Raw genomic sequence first — 19,703 nt, forward strand, 5'->3', positions numbered from 1 at the left:
TCTTAAAAGAAAGCAGGGCATCAGCTTCAACAGCATCGTTGGGAAGCTTGTGGCAGACACCCACAACCCTTGGTGTAAGGACGTGCCTCCTGTTCTTGGTTTTAGATGCATTTCTACATTGCTGCTGTCCATACGAAGAGTTATCTTTATTTGCAAACTGGTGCACTGGTGCATTGTTCGGCACTAAAATACTGTGCATTCTGTAATATTTCTGCAAGATGGTCAGAGAGTCAAAACCAGATCCTGAAACCTAGGGACTAGAGACATGTGTCTCTGAAATCTAGCAAAGATCTTTTTTACCTGTTGTTTTTTTAATCCAGTACATGTGTGCGAAGCGTTTGCCTGTGATTGGAGATCGCTCCATAATCTAGAGCCCACATTGGATGAAAGAATGTGTATGTAGTTAATCACACTGCTAATGGCTTTGTCGCTGTGCCCCTACAGGTAATCTACACTTAATCTCCCCAGGGAAGCCTGTCATTAACTGCGATTACAATAATCACAGGGATTGTGTTCCCTTTGGATTCTTGTGCCCCGATAAAAACGACACTCCTTGTTCACAAGCAATGAGAGAGAGAGTTCCAGACGCTTTCTCATTTGCAGGTGTGGAAGTGGGACTGTTTAGACTTGTCCTCTTAGGTGTGAACACCGCGTTCAGATGCAAAACACCCATCAGCGCGGGCTGGGGTGCGTCAGAACCCCCCGTCATTCAAATCCCAGGAGGCAAAAACGGAGTTTCGGGAAGGCGGGAATGACCTCGTTCGAAAGAGCTGCCCAAAGGCGCTGTTAAAAAGCAGGTTAGGGAAAAGAGAGTCTCATGGCGTGGAAGTTTCATCCACTCCAGGTTTTGCAAGACGAAAGGCTCTTTTTATATATGAAATGTGTGCAAACCGCTATCTTCCGTCTCATTTTGAATACGCTAACGTGGAGCCTGTACAGAGTTTAAAGCCCGTCTGTTTTGTGTTTTTCTGGGTGCTGTAAGTAGTACAGTTCCTGCAAGAGCCTGACGCTTAAAGCATGATGAGGACATGAGATCCAGGGGGTGTGTGGTTTGAAAAATAATCTGTGCCTCGTAAACGGAGACCTGGGTGGGGGGGTTAATTGAAAACTGAACGGTTCCCGTGCCTTTCCTGGCTCTTCTCCCTGCGTCTCTGGGTGCTGCTTCCTAGGTGGGATTATGGGTCCTCTCCAGGCGCGGCAGAGAGATGTCAGTACGGCCCGATGCGGCCGCCGGACGCTCGCCCGTGCCTATTCGAAATTAAACCCTTCGGGGTTTTGGCCGTTGTGCGGTTTTTTTTTGTTTCTTTTTAAAAAAAAAAATCCCTCCTTCTGTGGCGTTGCGAGACAGGCCACGTCACACGATGCTGTTGTCCTGTTCCATATCGCGACCAGTCCGCGCGAGAGCGCTGTTAGCAGCACGACTGCGGGCTGAAGACGAGTTCGCACGTATACCTTTAGGAGCACTTACCACAGTTTACTGCAGTGCAGCGTGAAATATATGAGCAAGCATTCTACAAATAACTGTAAAACGTGGCATATCAAACTTAACTACATAAATACAGCATTCTTCTTATTTATTGTTGTCGTCATCCTGTAAAGCGCTTTGAGAAGCCACCTTAAAAGGCGCTATATAAAATAATTTTTTTTATTATTATTATTAAATAAATGTGAAACGTGAGAATGTGAATTCAGATTTACTGCGGTAAACGAACTCAAGTCCACCTTTCGCATTGAAATTGTAATGAGTAACGCAATCCTATTGAAATGTTGTTGTTTTTTTATATTCACATAAAAATAGGCACGGCTGCAAAATGTTCACACCGGCTCTCGGTTTGATCAAAGACTGTGGTATTCGAACTCTGCCGTTGTAATTTGCAATGAAAAAAAAGAAAAAGACACTTAAAAAGCACAGACCGGTGTGGGATAAAAGTGCTGAAATGCACACGTTAACCGATCTTGCATACACGCCTGATACAGGAATTTGTTTTATGATGTAATCGCTAATTTGGCTGACACTAGAAGTATAGGGATCACACAGCCACAAACGTTTTCCCCTAATGCGTTAACACACAGTGCGTTTAAAATGACCGCGCCTCGTAAAATTTTAAGATACGAGATGTTATATTCATTCAACACTATGGTCTAATGCTGCTCTCTTCTTTAACGTTTCTAAGAAAAAAATACCTGAACAACATTTAAAAACGTGCAAGACTTGTACGTGAAAATCTTACTGTGCTCTCATTTCTAATTTACCTCTGGAAGGGTAGTTTTGTTTTCTGTCGTTTCTGTTCGCTTTTATTTGTGGGAAAACTTTTTTTTTTCCGCCTTTGATTGTAAAGTAACTAAAGAAGTTAAACGTTTGTAAAAGAAACGCAATTTGACGAGGCCTGGCGCGGAGAGTGGACACGCCCACGGTCCGCCCTGCCCGGTTAAACAACCAAGCGCGTCTCATCGCGTGACAAAGGTCACTTCGCGTCTGCGGCGGAAGATTCCGAGTGGCAGAGGACAGCTCAGTTTCCTCTGGGTAACGTTACAACCCTGAACAGAGTGCGAGAGACAGTCAGAGGCCCCGACAAGGTCAAACCAGCGAAATCAGTCAGTATCGAGAGTGAAGCATGAACCACACAGCACCGTCGGAAGTGCATTGAAGTCTGAGGATAGAAGGCCCCTGCTTTACACTAAGGGTTGTGGGAGTATGGCACAAGATACCCAGCCGTGTTGTTGAAGGTGATACTTGAGTTTCTTTCGATAGACAGCTGGGTGAAACCCTGGGATCGATGAGCTATTGGCCATCTAACGGGCAGAACGGCTGAATGTCTCCTCTTGTTGGTCACCTCTCATGTTCTCATGTGCCGTTACTGTGCTGCGAATGACTGGATCACAGGGATTTCAAAACCGATTGTACTGGTTGCTGAAACTTCTGGTCTTCTGCCGTTTTTCCTGGCTCACCACCATTTTCAACTTCAGCTGTGCTAAAATAACAAGTCACTGAACTGTAACTAAAATAACAAGACGCACCCTTTCTTTTATTAATTCAAATTGATTGTGATTCTTGGAAGGTTTAAACAAATTAGGCAAGTACGAGTTCTGGGAAGTAGGGCTTTAGGAGTTTCAGCTCGGACGTTTGTGACTCTTTACCCTGGTAAATTGTGCAGGATACAGTGTTTCTACAGTTTCCTGTGGTTCAGACCATCTGTTAACTTTTCAGTGGTTTACCCAAAACCTTTATTATGCTGTGCTTGAACTTGAACTTTTCAGTGGTTTACCCAAAACCTTTATTATGCTGTGCTATGCCCATCTAGCCCTCAACATGCCTCTATCATGATCGGATTTGGTTTTTCTCTGTTCTGTACTAGGTTGACCCACAAAAAGCTGCAAAGGGTTGTAGGGGTGTGGAGCAACCTGCTCAGCTATGTTGTGACATCGTAGCTTCTTTCACATGATGGATTAATGAGCTCCTTTTATCAATTAGGCGCTAGAAGCCAATCGAGCACGAACAGCATTTCCTTTCATTTGCAAATCATCTGGTGTTTTGTAACACAAGTAGAGAGGTGTGAAAACATTAGGCAGTTTTTAGCAGACATTTACGCAATAAAAAACAAACAAACAAAATGAGGTGCAGATGGACACAGTCCGCTCCTGCCCTTTCCCACCCTGCAGTGACCAGTGCTCCGGCCCTCACACGGCCAGTTTGCAGGACGGGGTTCTGCCCTTCCTGGGGTTGTTCCTGTTCATGCACGCTGCAGAATGCCCGCGTTTCTAAACGCATGCATGAGAAAACTCGACAGCATAGCGCCGGATGTGGGGAAAAAGCTTTGGTCTGTATTCCACTTGCTTTGGGTGAAGAACGTTTGTGATGTTTAGATGTGGAGTGCTGTATATTTTATTGCATTCGGCAGCTGCTGTGTTCATTCTGCAGTTGTGTCTCATGCCATTCAAGCAGATGGGCTCTCTGCATGTTGTGAGCAGTGTTTTTGTATACGTGTGTCTCAGTGCATCTCTCAGGGTGTCTGGCATGAGACGAGGGAGGAGAGGAGATGGACTGATGACTCCAGACGCAAAGACGCAAACGGAACGTCATCGGGTGCCTGAAAGGAGGAGTCCCAATAAGGCTAGCTTGTTAGAAAGCTATTCAATTTCAAATGTTGCCTCCAGTTGCCTTTCCCCTGGACAGCATGGTGAAAGAAGGAGTTTTGTCTTAAAATAATTCCAGTTCTGTGGAACAGCTTTGAATCCCATGACTAAGGAGCAAAGGCATGACCGCTATACTGGGAAAGGTGACTCACACCTTCCCTTACAGCAGCATTCCTAAGCCCTGGTCTGAAGGGCCTCAGTCCAGCAGGTTTTAAGGGTCACCATCAAACCACCAGTTTCTAAGGAGCTGGAACAGTTCCACTGTGATCCATTATGTAGATGATTTATTAAGAGATGAAATTTGGAGATCCCAGGGGGTGCCACCCGCCTGAGTTCTCTTACTTCAGGAGTTCCTTTGCATAATTCATCAGAACCTTACAGGTGTTGCCGAGTTTAGAAACAGGTGACCTACTTGTATAAGACTAACTGGGTTGGGACTTCAGGGCCAGAGGTGAAGACTCCTGCTTTAAAGCAACGAGAAATGAAGGAGAACGTATAGGGTATTGGAATATCTGTCATATTGTTCTTTTTGGCCTGGGGTGGTACCTCACTGTGGGGCCGCAGACGACCTCAGTATTGTCCTGCTTCTGCTCCTGTCCATTTCTAGTCCCCTCTGGGTCCTTCTCCAGACGCGCTCAGTTTGCAGTTTTGTAATTCCTCGAGAAATCTTGCAAACCGCGCACGAGCACCTGGCTTCAATTGCTTCTTGGGGTTCTAAAGCCCTGATTTCCTGTTTTTTACATACTCAGATCTGAGTCCCACATCTGCCTGTCACTGTGCTGAGCCCATCGTATCCACAGTGAAAGTGTGGCTGTCTCGGAAAATAATTAAGATTAGAAAGCCAGATAAGTGTGTGTTGCAACCCTGGGTGGGCCTCCTGTTTTTACTGCCTCCTTGTTGTTTTTGTTTTTGCCTGAGATCGTTTCTGAGTCTACTCACGACAGCACCTCTCCCCTCTCCTTGGAACTGTTTCTCACTGGCAGCATCTTGCTACACCGTGGGAATGCAGCTCAGCCAGTTAGCCCTGCTTTAAAACTGATCTGGGTTTTGTGGCCTTTTTGGAAGCAACCTAGCTGATAAAGATCAATTTAATCGGCAATTGAAGAGCATTCAGGAGAATCCAGGCTGAAATCCATGTCATATTGGCACAGGCAACTCTCAGCTTCCTCTCACTGTGACCAGGCAGGACAAAACTCCCAATGCTCGAGAGGTCTCATACAGCAAAGTCCTTTAAGTCCAAGTTGCATTTGGCACCATCCTGCTGCTTCTACCTTCTACATAAAACATACTGTAGAGTTTCAGCTCTTTTTATGCAAATCTCTTTAATGCACTATGCAAAAAACACCTCTCGGAGCTCAAATCCCTAAAATTCCTAAAATGTGCTGTTGGTGTCTGCTTTGTGATCCTCTGAACTTTGCTCACAGGCCTGTCTGCCACAGGGGTGAAAAGTAGAATGCCACTGCATTGCATTGTGATCAGTGTCAGGGGGTTGATGACCTGCAGGTCTTGCAAAAATTGTCCAGAGGAAGCTGGCTAGCGACACGATGGACAACACTGCCACAATCGCGTGCTTGTGCTGTGATTTGCTGTGCTTCACAAATACAGCATTAGTAGTTTTGTCTGGCACAAAGAACTGTCTTCTTGTGGACTTTGGAGTAAATTATTAATCCGCACGGTTTGTGTACTGCAACATAATTAATGTTTATGATTCTCTCTTCACACACATATTTCCCTGTGCAAACATATTCTACATGATTGCCACAGGGTTTAAACTTCCGCGCTTGGTTTTGGCTAGAGTTTTGGGTAAAACTTGAAATGGATCGTTGTGCTGTGCAAGAGGAATCACGTTGGGTTCCTCATCAGTTGTCTAGTTATGGATTTCAGTTTAGATTCCAGTGTTTAGCCACAGTGCTTTGGGAATAGTTCTAGCCAAACAGGAGGAACTGATGCTCTTCTAATCGATTATAAGGATGCAGCTCTTCCAGTTGTTAGTAGACAAATCCGTGTGTACGGAATATCATGGGTTAAGAGTGCAGATGATAGTGACATAGTGCAGATGACAGCGGAAGAAAGCAGATGCCTCATTTTCCTTTGACACATAAGAATCTCACAAGCACATTCCTCCAGTCATGGATGGAGTAGAAGGTTTGCCTGTCAGGCCAGGGATGGTCAGCTCTGGTCTTTCAGTGTGTTGGTTAAGTCTGATAATGCAGTTTTTTATAACTGCACAACAACCATGTGACAGACAGATTGTTAATGTGACTGATGACTTAAGGAGATCAATCAAACCTTGACAAGTATGGTCTTCTGAAAGCAGGGGTGGCCATTGCTATGTTCTATAAATATCCTGGCTGTTAAGCATTTGGCAGACCATGTGTAAAATGCGCACAGTGCAGAGGCGTGGCAGCAAGGTGTGTGAGCTCGCTGTGCAGGAATCTGAAGGGAGCACGATCGCCCCTCCTGGAGGATAACACTGCTGCCCTCGCAACCGCAGCCAGCACTCATGGGAACAGTGAACCTACTCTCGTCTGCAGGGCACAGCCTGTAGGAGGCGCTGTCTGTGCAGCCACCTGCTTCATGCACCCAGCTCCAGGTGTGACAGACAAGTTCTACCTGAGCAGCCCATGCCGTTCTTGAACTGGTCTGGACATTATCGCTGAAAGCGGAGGACACACTGTTTGCCGCAGCTATGACCAGCCTTCGCTGGAGATGCGTGGGTGAATGCATTTAAGAGATAACCGGTGGCGTTGCTCTTTGTTTTGTCCTGGCGGTGGCGCTGCTGGGGCGGCTAGAAGACTGTGCTCAGCGAGACAGCAGAGAGGAGCAGCGTGGTGAAGACGGAGGCCAAGGTGGTCTCCTCGCGGGCGGCGGAGCAGCCGAAGCAGAACAAGCTGGACACTCGCTTCTTCGGGGAGCTGCTGGCCGAGGTGTACCGCAAGAACTCCGACATCTACAGCTGCATCGCCGACCACGTGGGCAAGATCCGCGGCCAGTGGGTGACTCGTTTCCTCTCGCTGTCTCGCTCGACCCACCCCCTGTCCACAGTCTCGCTCGACTCTCTCCTCCTTCTCTCTGTCCACAGTCTCGCACGACACTCTCCTCCTCCTCTCTGTCCACAGTCTCGCTCGACTCTCTCCTCCTTCTCTCTGTCCACAGTCTCGCTCGACTCTCCTCCTCCTCTCTGTCCACAGTCTCGCTCGACTCTCTCCTCCTTCTATCTGTCCACAGTCTCGCTCGACTCTCCTCCTCCTCTCTGTCCACAGTCTCGCTCGACTCTCTCCTCCTTCTATCTGTCCACAGTCTCGCTCGACTCTCTCCTCCTTCTATCTGTCCACAGTCTCGCTCGACTCTCTCCTCCTTCTCTCTGTCCACAGTCTCGCACGACACTCTCCTCCTCCTCTCTGTCCACAGTCTCGCTCGACTCTCTCCTCCTTCTCTCTGTCCACAGTCTCGCTCGACACTCTCCTCCTCCTCTCTGTCCACAGTCTCGCTCGACTCTCTCCTCCTTCTCTCTGTCCACAGTCTCGCTCGACTCTCTCCTCCTTCTCTCTGTCCACAGTCTCGCTCGACTCTCTCCTCCTTCTATCTGTCCACAGTCTCGCTCGACTCTCTCCTCCTTCTATCTGTCCACAGTCTCGCTCGACTCTCCTCCTCCTCTCTGTCCACAGTCTCACTCGACTCTCCTCCTTCTCTCTGTCCACAGTCTAACTCGACTCTCCCCTCCTCCCTGTGTGTCCTCTCCTTCACAAATTTAAATTCAATAAGATTTATTGGCACAACTGATGAATTACAGTGTTGCCAAAGCAAGACATTTGCAACAAATATCCCTTCAGCCAACAATGGGTCTTTTTTTCCCAGATTCATTTGTTAGCATTGAAACCTGTCCTTGAAGGTGCTGGGCACTTTTAACGAGGACATTTTCTACAATCTGCAGTGTTCACATGCAAATACCAGGGGAGAGGGTTTTGGTCTTATCTGTGAGAGATGACTCACAACGCAAATGGAAACCTTTACTCCTGACAGGGTTGTGATTTGCCTGTGTGTGTGCCTGTGAGCTGTACCCAGATTGTCATTGATTTGCTGTTTGTGTTGCGACTCTCTGTCAGTGTGGCGCTCAGTGGAGAAAGGGGCAGTTCCTTGGCCCTGCTCCTCTCAATAAACAGACCACGCTCCCCCCATCGCCCCCTAGCGGTCTGGCAGCTGAACTGATGACACTGTGTGATTTTTTTTGTTTGTTTGCAGGAAACACCACCTGGACAACACAATTGACTATAAGGTAGGAAGGTGCACCTCAGCATTTTCATGCAATAGAACAACAGCAGGGCTGTGGAAAAAACAATATCCCGGGATTTCTGACTTCCTCAACACTTTTGTTTCTTACGAAATAAAGTTTTTTGCAGAAATTTCCACTCGGCTATGGATTTCTCAGCTTTTCAGATAACTGTATGGATTTCTGGACACATTGTTCTTCCAGGTTTCAGACGCTGGGCCAAAAGTGAAGTTTTTTCTGCCATGCTTTAAAGTTTATGGTAGTTTTTATGCACAAGAAAAAAAATCTTAATACATTGTCATTACCCTGAAAGGCCAGTTGTGTTTGTCTTACTAATTGAGAGACGGGTGCAGGCATGCCGTGGTAGAGAATTTGGATGCATGTGGCCCTCTGTGTTACTGGCAGTGGGAGTAGTACATTCCCATTCCTAGTGTCCCTCTCGTGTAGGGAATAAAATGCTTTTCCACGCGTAGCCAGATGCCAGCCGGGACCAGGGACCAATAGAAGCTAAAGCAGTGGTTGAGCTTTAAAAGGACAGTGCAGCAGCAAATCTGTCTGTTCATCCATCCATAGGCGGAGAAAGAGCAGGTGGAGTGTTTGATCCCGAAGGATGCATCCGAACTGACCAAGCAGCAGATCCGCTACCTGCTGGAGGTGGGCATGGCCGTCTCTCCCGCGCCCTGTCTCCGTTTCTCCGGCTCCTGCGGGTGTTTGTTTTCGAGCGGTGTTGTGCAGTACGGTGATGTGCTCTCTCCCTCTCTCAGACCCGGATGACCGCTGACAAGACTCTCCGTCTGCTGCTGTCCACTTTCAGCAGCCTGAGGGAGGAGCTCATGCACCTGCAGCAGGACCTCCAGGTAGAGACGAATAAAATAATATTAATAATAATTTATTTGATATAATGTCTTTAAAGGTCTATCTCAAAGCGCCTTGCGCTAGGTGTTAAAAAAACAAGGCCTGTGTTGTCCCGTGACCTGCACTTGACCCCCGTTGCTGGTTGACCGCCTCTGTTCCCCCTGCAATGACAGAGGCTGGAGATGGACAAGGAGAGTCTGGAGAGCGACCTCAGCTTCAAGGCTGACCAGGCCCAGCAGTACGACCGGCTCCTGGAGTCCGTCCGCGAGAATAACCGCCAGCTGCAGGTACTGGGGGCGTGGCTAGGGGGGGTTGCATAGGCCAGATAGGTCAGAGGTCATCCAGTCCTCTCTGTTCATAGACAGAGAGAGGCAAGGTGGAACTGATTTCATCTTGATGCGTGTTCCCTTCCTGACCAGCATTCATGTAGGATATTGTGTACAGTTTTGGTCACCATGTTTCATAACTAGAGCTATTGCTGCTCTATGATCCATCCAGACAAGAGCAATCAGATACATTCTGGGGCTTAAGGGACTGTCCTATACTGGCAGGCTGAGGGAACTGAACCTCTTTAGTGGTGTTGAACAGAGAGGACTACAAGGAGGCGTGATATAAGTATTCTTGAAGGACCTGATAAAGACCACCTACCGGCTGTCTTCAGAATCTGCAGTGATACCGAGGTCACACAGGGGAAACTACGTTTAATACCGAGAACAAGAGAAACTTCTTTACCTTTACCCTCCCAGCTGTGTTTCTGCGGCCAATATCGTGGCTTCTTTCAAGCAATGGCTGAATGAGATGACTTGTATCAGTAACTAATTAGCCATTTGCAGTACTTATTAGCTACAGGTTCGATGGGCTGAGTGGCCTCTGCGCGTTTGTAATCTGTATTCCTACCCCCGTGTCACTGGCTGGTGGATCTTCTATGGGAGACCGGTGCAGTCCATCTATATGTCTCTAGGCAATGTAAGCGAAGCTGCATGGCCGTGTTTCCCAGCTAGTCGGCGATGATGAAAGTATCGTCAGTCCTGTCTCGGCAGCCCCCATCGCTGGCGCGTTCCCGCGGTGTGGCCTGCCTGCCTGTCTGACGCGCTGGCTGGCTCTGTGTTTCACAGCTGTCACTGAAGGAGAGCGTCATGGTGCAGCGCAGCCTGGAGAGCCAGCTCCTCACCACCAAGCACACGGAGTCTGACCGGGATTACCGGCTCAAGGAGCTGGAGTGCAGCAAGAAGGCACTGGAGCAGGAGAACGAGATTCTCCGGCAGAAGGTACGGAGAGACCCCTGGGGCAAAGCTTACTGCCCATCGATCAGTGCAGGACAAGTGTACTGATCGATAAGTGTGTAAGTCTGCAGGTAGATACAGCACACAGACAGGTAGGTAGGCAGGGCTTTAGGGAGTGTATGGGGGGGAAAAAGGCAGCTCGTGCAACATCTGTTGTGTTTCTCTCCTCTCCTCCTCCCTCTCTCCAGCTGTCCGGCCAGTGCACCAGCCCCAGCTTCCAGGCCAAGTCTGAAGAGATCTCCAGATACCACATGGAGATGATCAGCAGCCTGCGTGAGGAGAAGGACAAGGAGCTGGAGGCCCTGAGGGTAAGAGCCAGGGCAGGGGGGCCAGTTGGCGGATCTGCGGCACTAGGAGAAAGATAGAGAGAGGCAGTGTGGGCTGGAGGACTGAGCTGAGGCACCAGGAGAGCGAGGGAGGCAGTGTGGGCTGGTGGACAGAGCTGAGGCACCAGGAGAGGGAGGGGGGCAGTGTGGGCTGGAGGACAGAGCTGAGGCACCAGGAGAGGGAGGGAGGCAGTGTGGGCTGGTGGACAGAGCTGAGGCGCCAGGAGAGGGAGGGGGGCGGTGTGGGCTGGAGGACAGAGCTGAGGCGACAGGAGAGGGAGGGAGGCAGTGTGGGCTGGTGGACAGAGCTGAGGCACCAGGAGAGGGAGGGAGGCAGTGTGGGCTGGAGGACAGAGCTGAGGCACCAGGAGAGGGAGGGAGGCAGTGTGGGCTGGTCAGAGCTGAGGCACCAGGAGAGGGAGGGAGGCAGTGTGGGCTGGTGGACAGAGCTGAGGCACCAGGAGAGGGAGGGAGGCAGTGTGGGCTGGAGGACAGAGCTGAGGCACCAGGAGAGGGAGGGAGGCAGTGTGGGCTGGTCAGAGCTGAGGCACCAGGAGAGGGAGGGAGGCAGTGTGGGCTGGTGGACAGAGCTGAGGCACCAGGAGAGGGAGGGGGGCAGTGTGGGCTGGTGGACAGAGCTGAGGCACCAGGAGAGGGAGGGGGGCAGTGTGGGCTGGAGGACAGAGCTGAGGCACCAGGAGAGAGAGGGAGACGGCGTGGGCTGGTGAACAGAGTTTAGGGAAGCTGAGAGCTGTGACAATCAAAGCTGGTGTGCACGTGTGTTTCAGACTCAGCTCAACAGGATACAGACTGAGTTCTCCTCCAAAAGCAGCAGCGACCACAGCCTGCAGCTGCGGATCACGGAGCTCATGTCCTCCCTGGAGCAGAAGGAGAGCCTCATCAAGAAGCAGGAGGAGGTGAGGAATTTGCAGCAAGACCCACCCAATCTGAGTCTCCCACCCAGGCGTGTCCAGTCCCTGCTGGACACTCCCAGCAGCTGTTATAGTCAACTGATAGTTGAGTCCTTCAGAGATCCTTAATCCTCCAAGTGAGGAGGAAAATCTCAGAAAACATTTGTGCTTGATTCATTGATGAATAATGTTATTGAAGCTGTCCAGCTTAGAGCACTGCACAATGAAGTAATATCACAATCTAATGCACTGTAACGTATGGTGGTTTTCATTGTCAAAGGCAATGCAATTATAGCTGCACAAAGCATGCAGCAGCTCCAATATGGATATGCATGGGCACTGTAGACCACTGTTCACAAGGAGCAAGGAGGTCTTCCTGAGTGCAGCAGGTTAGATAAAAACCTTTCATCTGCTGTGCCTGCGTCTCCTGGAATCTCCATCCAATTCATTTTCAATAGTGTTCAGTTACAAAGTTTCTTTTTTCTTCCCCCAGTGATGATTAGAGAGAGAAAGTGGTCTTAATTTATATTGTGCAAACCTGGGATGACCAGCATAGTCTTCTACTCATGAGAGGGCTTTTGAGAGATTTTAATCATACAGATCTATTATGGGTCTCGCAGTCTGGATGAGCAGGTGTATGTACAGTAGAGCAGACTGGATAAGTAAACTCATCAATTGCCAATTATGTTCAGTTACAAAAGAGACATCGTGCCACCTGCACTTAAGCGAAATTTACTGCCTGTGTGTTCTGACAGCCGAAAATCGGATCGAATCTTGTTTTCGAATTCCTTCTTGAGCTGAGCAGCTCAGTGCTGGTGGGTGTGATTGTTACATTTTTTTCTTGACGCAGGGCAGAAATCTTCACGCTCTCCACCTCCTGCTGAAAATTAGTCGCAGGAATTCGCTGCTGTGCCTGAAGGCCAGACGCTAACCTGTGCCTCGCTTGTTTTTCAGGAGCTAAGGAGGCTGCAGAACGAGAGAAACGAAGCCCTGAGCCAGTCCAAGAACAGCGTCACCAAGACCATCATCACCAAAAAGTAACCTGCTGCGCGTCTCCTCTGTTCTGTCCATTCACCACTGTCCTGCCATTGTCCTCGCCCCTGCGATGGACTTTACACACCACACATGTAGTCAGTTTGAAACTACTCACGTCATTGTAACGGGATCTGAAATGGCCCATTGTTTTATGCGATTTCAATTCTGTAGTTGTTCTAAGACTCGGCTCTTGGGAGGCTCCTCCTGGGCGTGTTGCTCTGACACGCCCACCTGCAAAGTCATATAGCATTTGACGCGCTGCGGTCTCCACCGTGCCCGACAGGAGAGCTAGTGTGGGCTGGAGGAAGTGACATCACAATGAGATGCCTCTCTGAGAATCACAGGGGTTGCTGTTGTGTTGGGAGTGGCATTCTGGCATACTAACCCTGACCCTTCACACGCTTGGAGGGTGAATTCTGCTTGGGGCATTTCAATACATGGACACAGTCAGGTATTGATATGACCCTGGCTTGACCTGGTGACCTCAGGGCCACCAGCGCTCTGAGAGAACACCTTTCCTGGGTAAACCGCCATGTGGGAGTGTTTAAAAACAAATGTCAAATTCCCAGGCTGTTTAAACAACAATGGTTTCCATGCTTTCCATCCCTCTGCAGGTACAGGAACCAGTATCCGATCCTGGGGCTGCTCAGCAATGACTATCAGGCCACCTCGCCCGTGAAAGAGGCCAAGACCATTGTGATCGAGAGGACCGGGGAGATGTACAAACAGGTACGCCCACCGTCTCCTGTGCAGCCGAAGGGCACCCTCTGACTTCACTGTGCTTTACCACACCGGACCAGTACTGTGATTGACCAGTGACGTGCACAGCTGAGTGCACACTGCACATCCCTCTACAGTGGTGTATTCCACTATGCCAAAGGGCCAGGCCCCTGGGCTTTGCAACATTCTGCATCACTGATGCTCCTGCAGGCCCAAGGGATTAATGCCCCTGTAACAGCCTTGTGTCATTTGAGACCTGGTAATGTGGTAAAAATGTTCTAAAGCCTGTTTTCCTCACTCGTGTAATCGTATGGTCAGGTGTAGTAAAGCAGAGTAAAGCCATGATAAAGTTCACTGCGCTAATGTTGTAAATCTGCAGTAAAGGTGCAAAACATCAGTGTTAAAATTGCCAAAATAAACCTTTATAAAGGAGTCATTCCCCTACAGACTGGATCAGCCAGACCAAGGACCTCCAGTTGCTCACCTCCCTCCATTTGCACTGATTAAATCCATCAATAATTCAGTTGCTTTACTAAGAGTTCAGGTGGCTGAAACTCCAGAACTCTGGATGGCTGGAGTATTGCAAGGGGGGAGTATTGCTTCAGAGCCTTTTCATTCTAGTGGAACTTGATCATGAAGTTAAAATGTCCAAGGCTGAGCTAAAGGGAGTGGGCTTCCTTTGCTCTATTATTGCCATAGAGAAAGAAAGATACAAAGAATCTTGTGCAGATCTTTAATGGATAAGCTGGTTTGTGCATGTGGTCCTTTAAGGAGCAAGTACTTGAGCTGTCACAAGTGTTAACCTAAATTAATTTGTTTTTTGGGACCTTCTAAGTATTCTGTACTGTGAACCCTCAGGACTTGACTTCCCATGTGTACAAAAATGTATGCATAACTCCAGTCCTGGACGGACAGTTCCTGGATTTCATTCCGCCCGGGGCTCTTAATTACCTAATTGATTTTTTTTAATGGAAAACTTGCCGGACAGTGGCCGCTGAGGACCAGAGTCCTTGAGCTTCTAAATTTATTTGATAATAAATCCTTAATTATTAAGAACGCAATGGATTCAATTAGGAGTAAGTGATAAAGAGCTTTGCAAAATCAGAATGTAGACGAGAATGAAGCTTGCCAGCATTCAGAGTGTTAAATGAACAAGCTCTCGTCTTTGGCAGTCGGGTCCCTGGGGCTAAAAGTTGACACCTGAACTCTAAGGTATAAAGGGCTTAACATGCATTGGAGTTGCTGTGCGTTGTTCAGAGTGCTGTTGAATTAGCTGCAGGTGCAGAAGGAGGGTGGGGAGCACCTGGAGTTCCCTCACAGTCACGCACACATGTGCAGAAATGAGGTGGCCGACTGCCAATCTGGTTAAGTCCCTGACGCTCATTTACCTGTGTTCCTGAAACGCCTTTCACACTCCTCCCCCTGTGGGCTCGACAAGCTGACAGATGTCTTTGTTCCTGGTGGTCCTGGTCTTGAGTACTAATTCCAGCCTCAGCTGGGGATACTCTCTCTCCGTTAGCATGACAGCCTTGAGCTGACACATACTGTCCTGTCCAGTCCAGCCCGGAGCACAGCTGCTCAGCCTGCAGCCCCTCTCACTACTCTCCACTCCAGCATCTCGCAGCCCCCCAGCTCCTCAGTTCATTAGCCGTTAATTAGTAGGATGAATAAAACAATTAAGCTGCTGGGGGCACTAACGAGGTGCAATTGCTGTGAGCTGATTTAGAGGAACAGTCACCGCAGGGCACACACTGACAGGATATGCAACAACTGCAGCAAGTGGCAAAAGCTGAAAAAATTGAACTGTGTTTGTGTGTTGCACAGTTTACCATTTTCATCTAATCGATCAGGTGTGAGTTGACTTCATGATTTTTTTCCATCTCGTTAAATATTTGATGCATACTATATTTTGCAGGATGTACAGTATTTGTTTCCCTTATGTTTCTCATGGTCTGTGGGTTAATGCTGTGCCCAGTTCTGCAAGTGCAGACGGACAGAAAGCCCTCCTGAGTTGCGCACCCCTGATGTGCTTATTTAAACTAGCAGGGACACCTACAGTTTGCAATTAAAATGACTCTCCTGTCTGTGCCTTAAGGGCAGCATTAACTTGCTGGCACTGGCGCTTGCGTGTGGGGCGTTAGGTAAGGATCAGTGGGTGGAGTTGGTTTCAGTACAGACTTCTGGCCGACCGCTTGTCCTGTATCACATGGTGTCGCAGGTGACCCCTGCTGGCCAGATGGGGTAAAGCCACTGCCTGCACTATAAGAAACAACAGGAGGGGCACCCGGCCCGTTTAGTCAGTAGATCATGGATCCAAGGACCTCATCCACCCATTTTGTGAATGAAGGAAGAGCACCAGCTTCAGCAACATAGCTGCACAGCTTGCTCCAGACTCCCACCACCCTTTGTGTAAAGACGTGATACCCCACCCACCCCCCGATCTTGGTTCTAAATGCATTCAAACTAAGACGAGGGAACCTCCTCTTGAGCAGCAGTGAATAAAGAGTCTGCCTCTGGCGCAGGAAGGGGTCACGAGTTCGATACCGGGTCTCTCGCAGGGGAGTGAAGCTAACGGAGTGAAGTCTGCTGTAGATAACGGCTCTTCTGTTTTGTCTTGGGCAGGAAATCATTACAACTCCTTAAAGAACTGCTTCTTTCTGACAGGAATGAGTCTGCAGCCACAGGAAGAGCCCCACAAGCTCCACCCTGCATGCTGCCCTTTTTCTCCTCTTTCTGGTCCACACCTCCCTTCTCCTCCCCCTGTTCCCCAGTACTGGGACTCTTATTCTGCATGCGTCTTATTCACAATTGGATTACGGAGGTTGGGTGGGGGGGAGCATGCTTTTTAACACCAAAGGGACTGGGACCTTGTCCCAGGAGGAGAGAAACGGCACCTGTGTCTGATCGTTGCCGAGTTCTGTTGTTAATGTGGAGATTTATTTTTTAAAAATTGTCTTTAAACGTACGGCATGTCCAGCTGTTTGTTTCTTCCGTGTTTTTATTTTGTAAATATTGTGCCTTGTATGAAAGCGGTGCATGGGACAGGGCGTGGGGTGTCTGGGGTGCAGCCTGGCATGTGGGTGAGGTGAGGTGTGAGATGTCCACTGTGGAGGCCAGGTGGCTCTGAGGTCGAGAGCCCTCTCCCTCTGCAGCCGGACCGGGCTGGGTCAGGTGTGTCCGACGGGTTCGCAGAGCTAGCATGTGGGTCCACAGGCGGGAGAGCAGCTGTCCAGATCGTGCCCTGGAACGGGGAGGATCTACGAACACAAGAGGGGAGACCCTGTTCTTGACTTTTTTCAAATGCTTTGGTTAAAAAAGGGGCTGGCAGCATAGCATAGTGAGCTCATAAACTTTGAGCTTGTAACTGGTAGGTTGTGGGTTCGAATCCTCACTGTCCAATCCCCGTGGCTCCAGTCTACCCAGCTATATAGAGGGGACCAGCATTGCTGGGACATCATCCCTGTGCTGGACTGGTGTTCTGTCTAGGAGGGGAGTCACACGCTCTCAGTCTGCTTAACACGATCAGAAACAGGATGAAGTCCTGATGAGATGCTGTGGCTTTTTACCGTTTTGTGATAAAAATATTAAACCAATTTTGCAGTGCATTTTTAGGGACATTAGCATGGAATTACCAGCCCTGTAGGACGGTAAAGCCAACAAAAACAAACTGGTGGATCCACTCCTGGGCTGGCTCTCGGGACGCTTGTCCGCACTGAGGACAAGGGCCTGTTCGGCCCCCAGGCTTCTGTATTCGCTTCCACACAAGGGGAGACTGTGAGCCGGTCTCCCTTCCTGCAGTTCATTGCACAAATCGGAGCCTTCCTCAATACCTGAGCTTTCGGCCTTCCAGTGAGCCAGCAATATTAGCTCAATTAATGGATAAGTGGCGAAAATCGATTTCAGCCCTTCACCCCTGGTGATTGACTGACCTCAGTTAACAAGGAAATGTCTCCCATCTCTGGACACACCTTTCCGACCAAAGAACTCCTTTTATGTAACAACAGAGGTCCCTAGCCCTGGTCCCGGGAGCCCCAGTCCAGCAGGTCACCATGAAATCACAAATTTCTAAGAGCTTGGAACCATTTAACCAAGATCCACTAAGCCGCCGATTTGTTAAATTAAGAAATCTAGAGATCAATTAGTACCCTTCAGCCCTGAAGGATCAGAGCTCTCATAATTGCAAAAAATTACTTGCTTAATTAACAAGTACTATACAAGTGTTCCCAGACTTTAAAAAAAACAAGTGACTTATAAGACCAGCTGGATAGGGGCTCTCCTACACAGAGTTATGTTGCAGAGTTTGTAATGCAGTGAATTAGTGCAATACAAACAAATCTCAGTTTTAGTACTCAATTGTTATACCAGGACACTGGAGGAAGTATTTTTACTCCGTCTCATCAACGCGCTTACAAAAGCTGCAGCTACACCTGACAACAGTTAGTGCACATGAAGCCATTCTTAAGTCACGGGCCCAAGTGATAAAAATGCACGCAGGAAGAGAATCCGTGTCAGTGCACCACTCAGACACGGGACAGGCTCATTGCCCAGAGACCCTGCCCACCTCCAGTGTTACCTGAATGTGCGTATTGTGGTGTTAAACCTGAACAGCTCCTAACATTGATACAGTTGTATCATTGATACTGTTTGTGTTCGAAGCAGCCACACTGCATATCTGGGGTACGGTATAAGTGTAGGGTGACCACATTCCCCTGAGCTGGAAACAGGACACTTTCCCAGCTTGGGGGTGGGGTAGGTTGGTGGTGGTCCTCATTACAAGCTTTTTATACTTTCTGGGTGGCATGGGGCATGGGGTGGGGGTAAGATTTTCTCTCCTGTCTTTTCCAAGAAACAGGACAACCAGCTAATTTTTTTTTTTTAAAGAAGGTTGAGGCTGCCAGGGACAGGCCTGGAATCAGGGACTGGCCCGGTAAAAAAGGGGGAACATGTGGTCACCCTATACAAGTGGGTTTTGGGGAATTTGAATTTGTTACCTTCTTAATAAAATGTCAACGTTCTTCATTTAAACCCTGGCTGCCTGTCTTCACTTCAGCGAAGTCTTGGGTCCTTCCGGTCCAGTCTCTTCTCTCCAGCAACCATCAGGCCCCCTTATAACACTTTTGTTTTTAATTTTCAATCCCTTATTTTCCCAGTTTATTTCTATTCCTAAAATCTCTTATTGCTGTGATATAAATGTTCAGTTTGTGGTCTCATTACAGTTTCTATTCTTTTCTTCTCACTGCCTACAGAAGGAAGGCTGCTGTTTAGGATAAGAGGGGTCATTTCAGATAGAGAAGTGCTGATTTTACTCTCTGTTTCATCAGAGTCTTTAAACTAGGGCCTCCTATTGCACACTGCTGTTCTGATTTGTAGGAAATGTATGATTGGAGACTGGCAGTCAACAAATATAAAAGCTGTAATAATAACAAGATCAAAAGCTGTTAGTATTGATCTAATGCACTCATTTAAAAAACTGGATTCCTATGCTATATCTGAGAGAGCACAGCCCATGCTTATGTGGTAGAGCAATTATGTGATACATACTGGATTTTAAAACTTTAGTAATCCTTAGAAATTATTTTTGAATGTTCTCATCACTTATACTGTGTATTTTATGTACTCTGTTAAGTTTATAAAGACTAAAAGTTAAAGTATCTTAATTCTTCAAAAAATGTAGTTCTTACCACTTACTGCCATGAATTAAAGTTTTGATAAAGCAATAACAATTTGCAAATAATTATTGCTATTGACAGCAAATACTTCACTTAACACAGGCTGCTGGTGAGAGATTGAGGCTGAACAGTTCTGTGTTTGCGAAAAGATCAAACAATTTCACACCTATTGTGCAGGAACAGGTGTAACGGCAAAGGACACAAGCAGAACGTCCTGCTATGCCAGAATTGGACAGCAGAGGGCGTTACATTTTCATTAATCTGAATGGGCACAAACTAAAGAATCTGTAATAGCGGTAGTAAATTCAACAACTTCATCAACCCCTCCTACTCTCAATACTCGCCTGCAAATTGCAAACCCTCTATGAGGCAGATGTCCTGCGAAGCTCTCTGTCGCATGCAAATGTGAATTTACCTAAAAAGAAATGAGTGAAAATGTTCAGATTTCCCTACAACATGTCTGTGACCCTTGCAGGTCACTCTTTTGCAGCACCTACATC

The 19,703-nt window shown here is 48.1% G+C and overlaps 1 protein-coding gene across 2 annotated transcripts in view; it reads left to right on the top strand.

Moving 5' to 3' along the window:
- pof1b (POF1B actin binding protein) overlaps positions 1–18,559 on the top strand; it is a 28,155-nt gene extending 9,596 nt beyond the window's left edge. The window contains exons 3-13 of one of the 2 annotated variants that reach the window (XM_088925342.1): positions 6,927–7,126; positions 8,377–8,410; positions 8,978–9,058; positions 9,169–9,261; positions 9,433–9,546; positions 10,375–10,527; positions 10,731–10,850; positions 11,657–11,785; positions 12,734–12,816; positions 13,429–13,543; positions 16,157–18,559. In XM_088925342.1, coding sequence (XP_088781468.1) covers positions 6,927–7,126; positions 8,377–8,410; positions 8,978–9,058; positions 9,169–9,261; positions 9,433–9,546; positions 10,375–10,527; positions 10,731–10,850; positions 11,657–11,785; positions 12,734–12,816; positions 13,429–13,543; positions 16,157–16,177 — 1,143 coding nt within the window. In that variant the 3' untranslated portion in view covers positions 16,178–18,559. The remainder of the gene's footprint in view (positions 1–6,926; positions 7,127–8,376; positions 8,411–8,977; positions 9,059–9,168; positions 9,262–9,432; positions 9,547–10,374; positions 10,528–10,730; positions 10,851–11,656; positions 11,786–12,733; positions 12,817–13,428; positions 13,544–16,156) is intronic. The other variant, XM_088925341.1, reaches the window with a different exon arrangement.
- Positions 18,560–19,703: the final 1,144 nt, after the last annotated feature.

This window comes from Atractosteus spatula, chromosome 9, assembly GCF_055471065.1.
Source record: "Atractosteus spatula isolate fAtrSpa1 chromosome 9, fAtrSpa1.hap1, whole genome shotgun sequence".
In the NCBI taxonomy this organism is placed as follows: Eukaryota; Metazoa; Chordata; class Actinopteri; order Semionotiformes; family Lepisosteidae; genus Atractosteus; species Atractosteus spatula.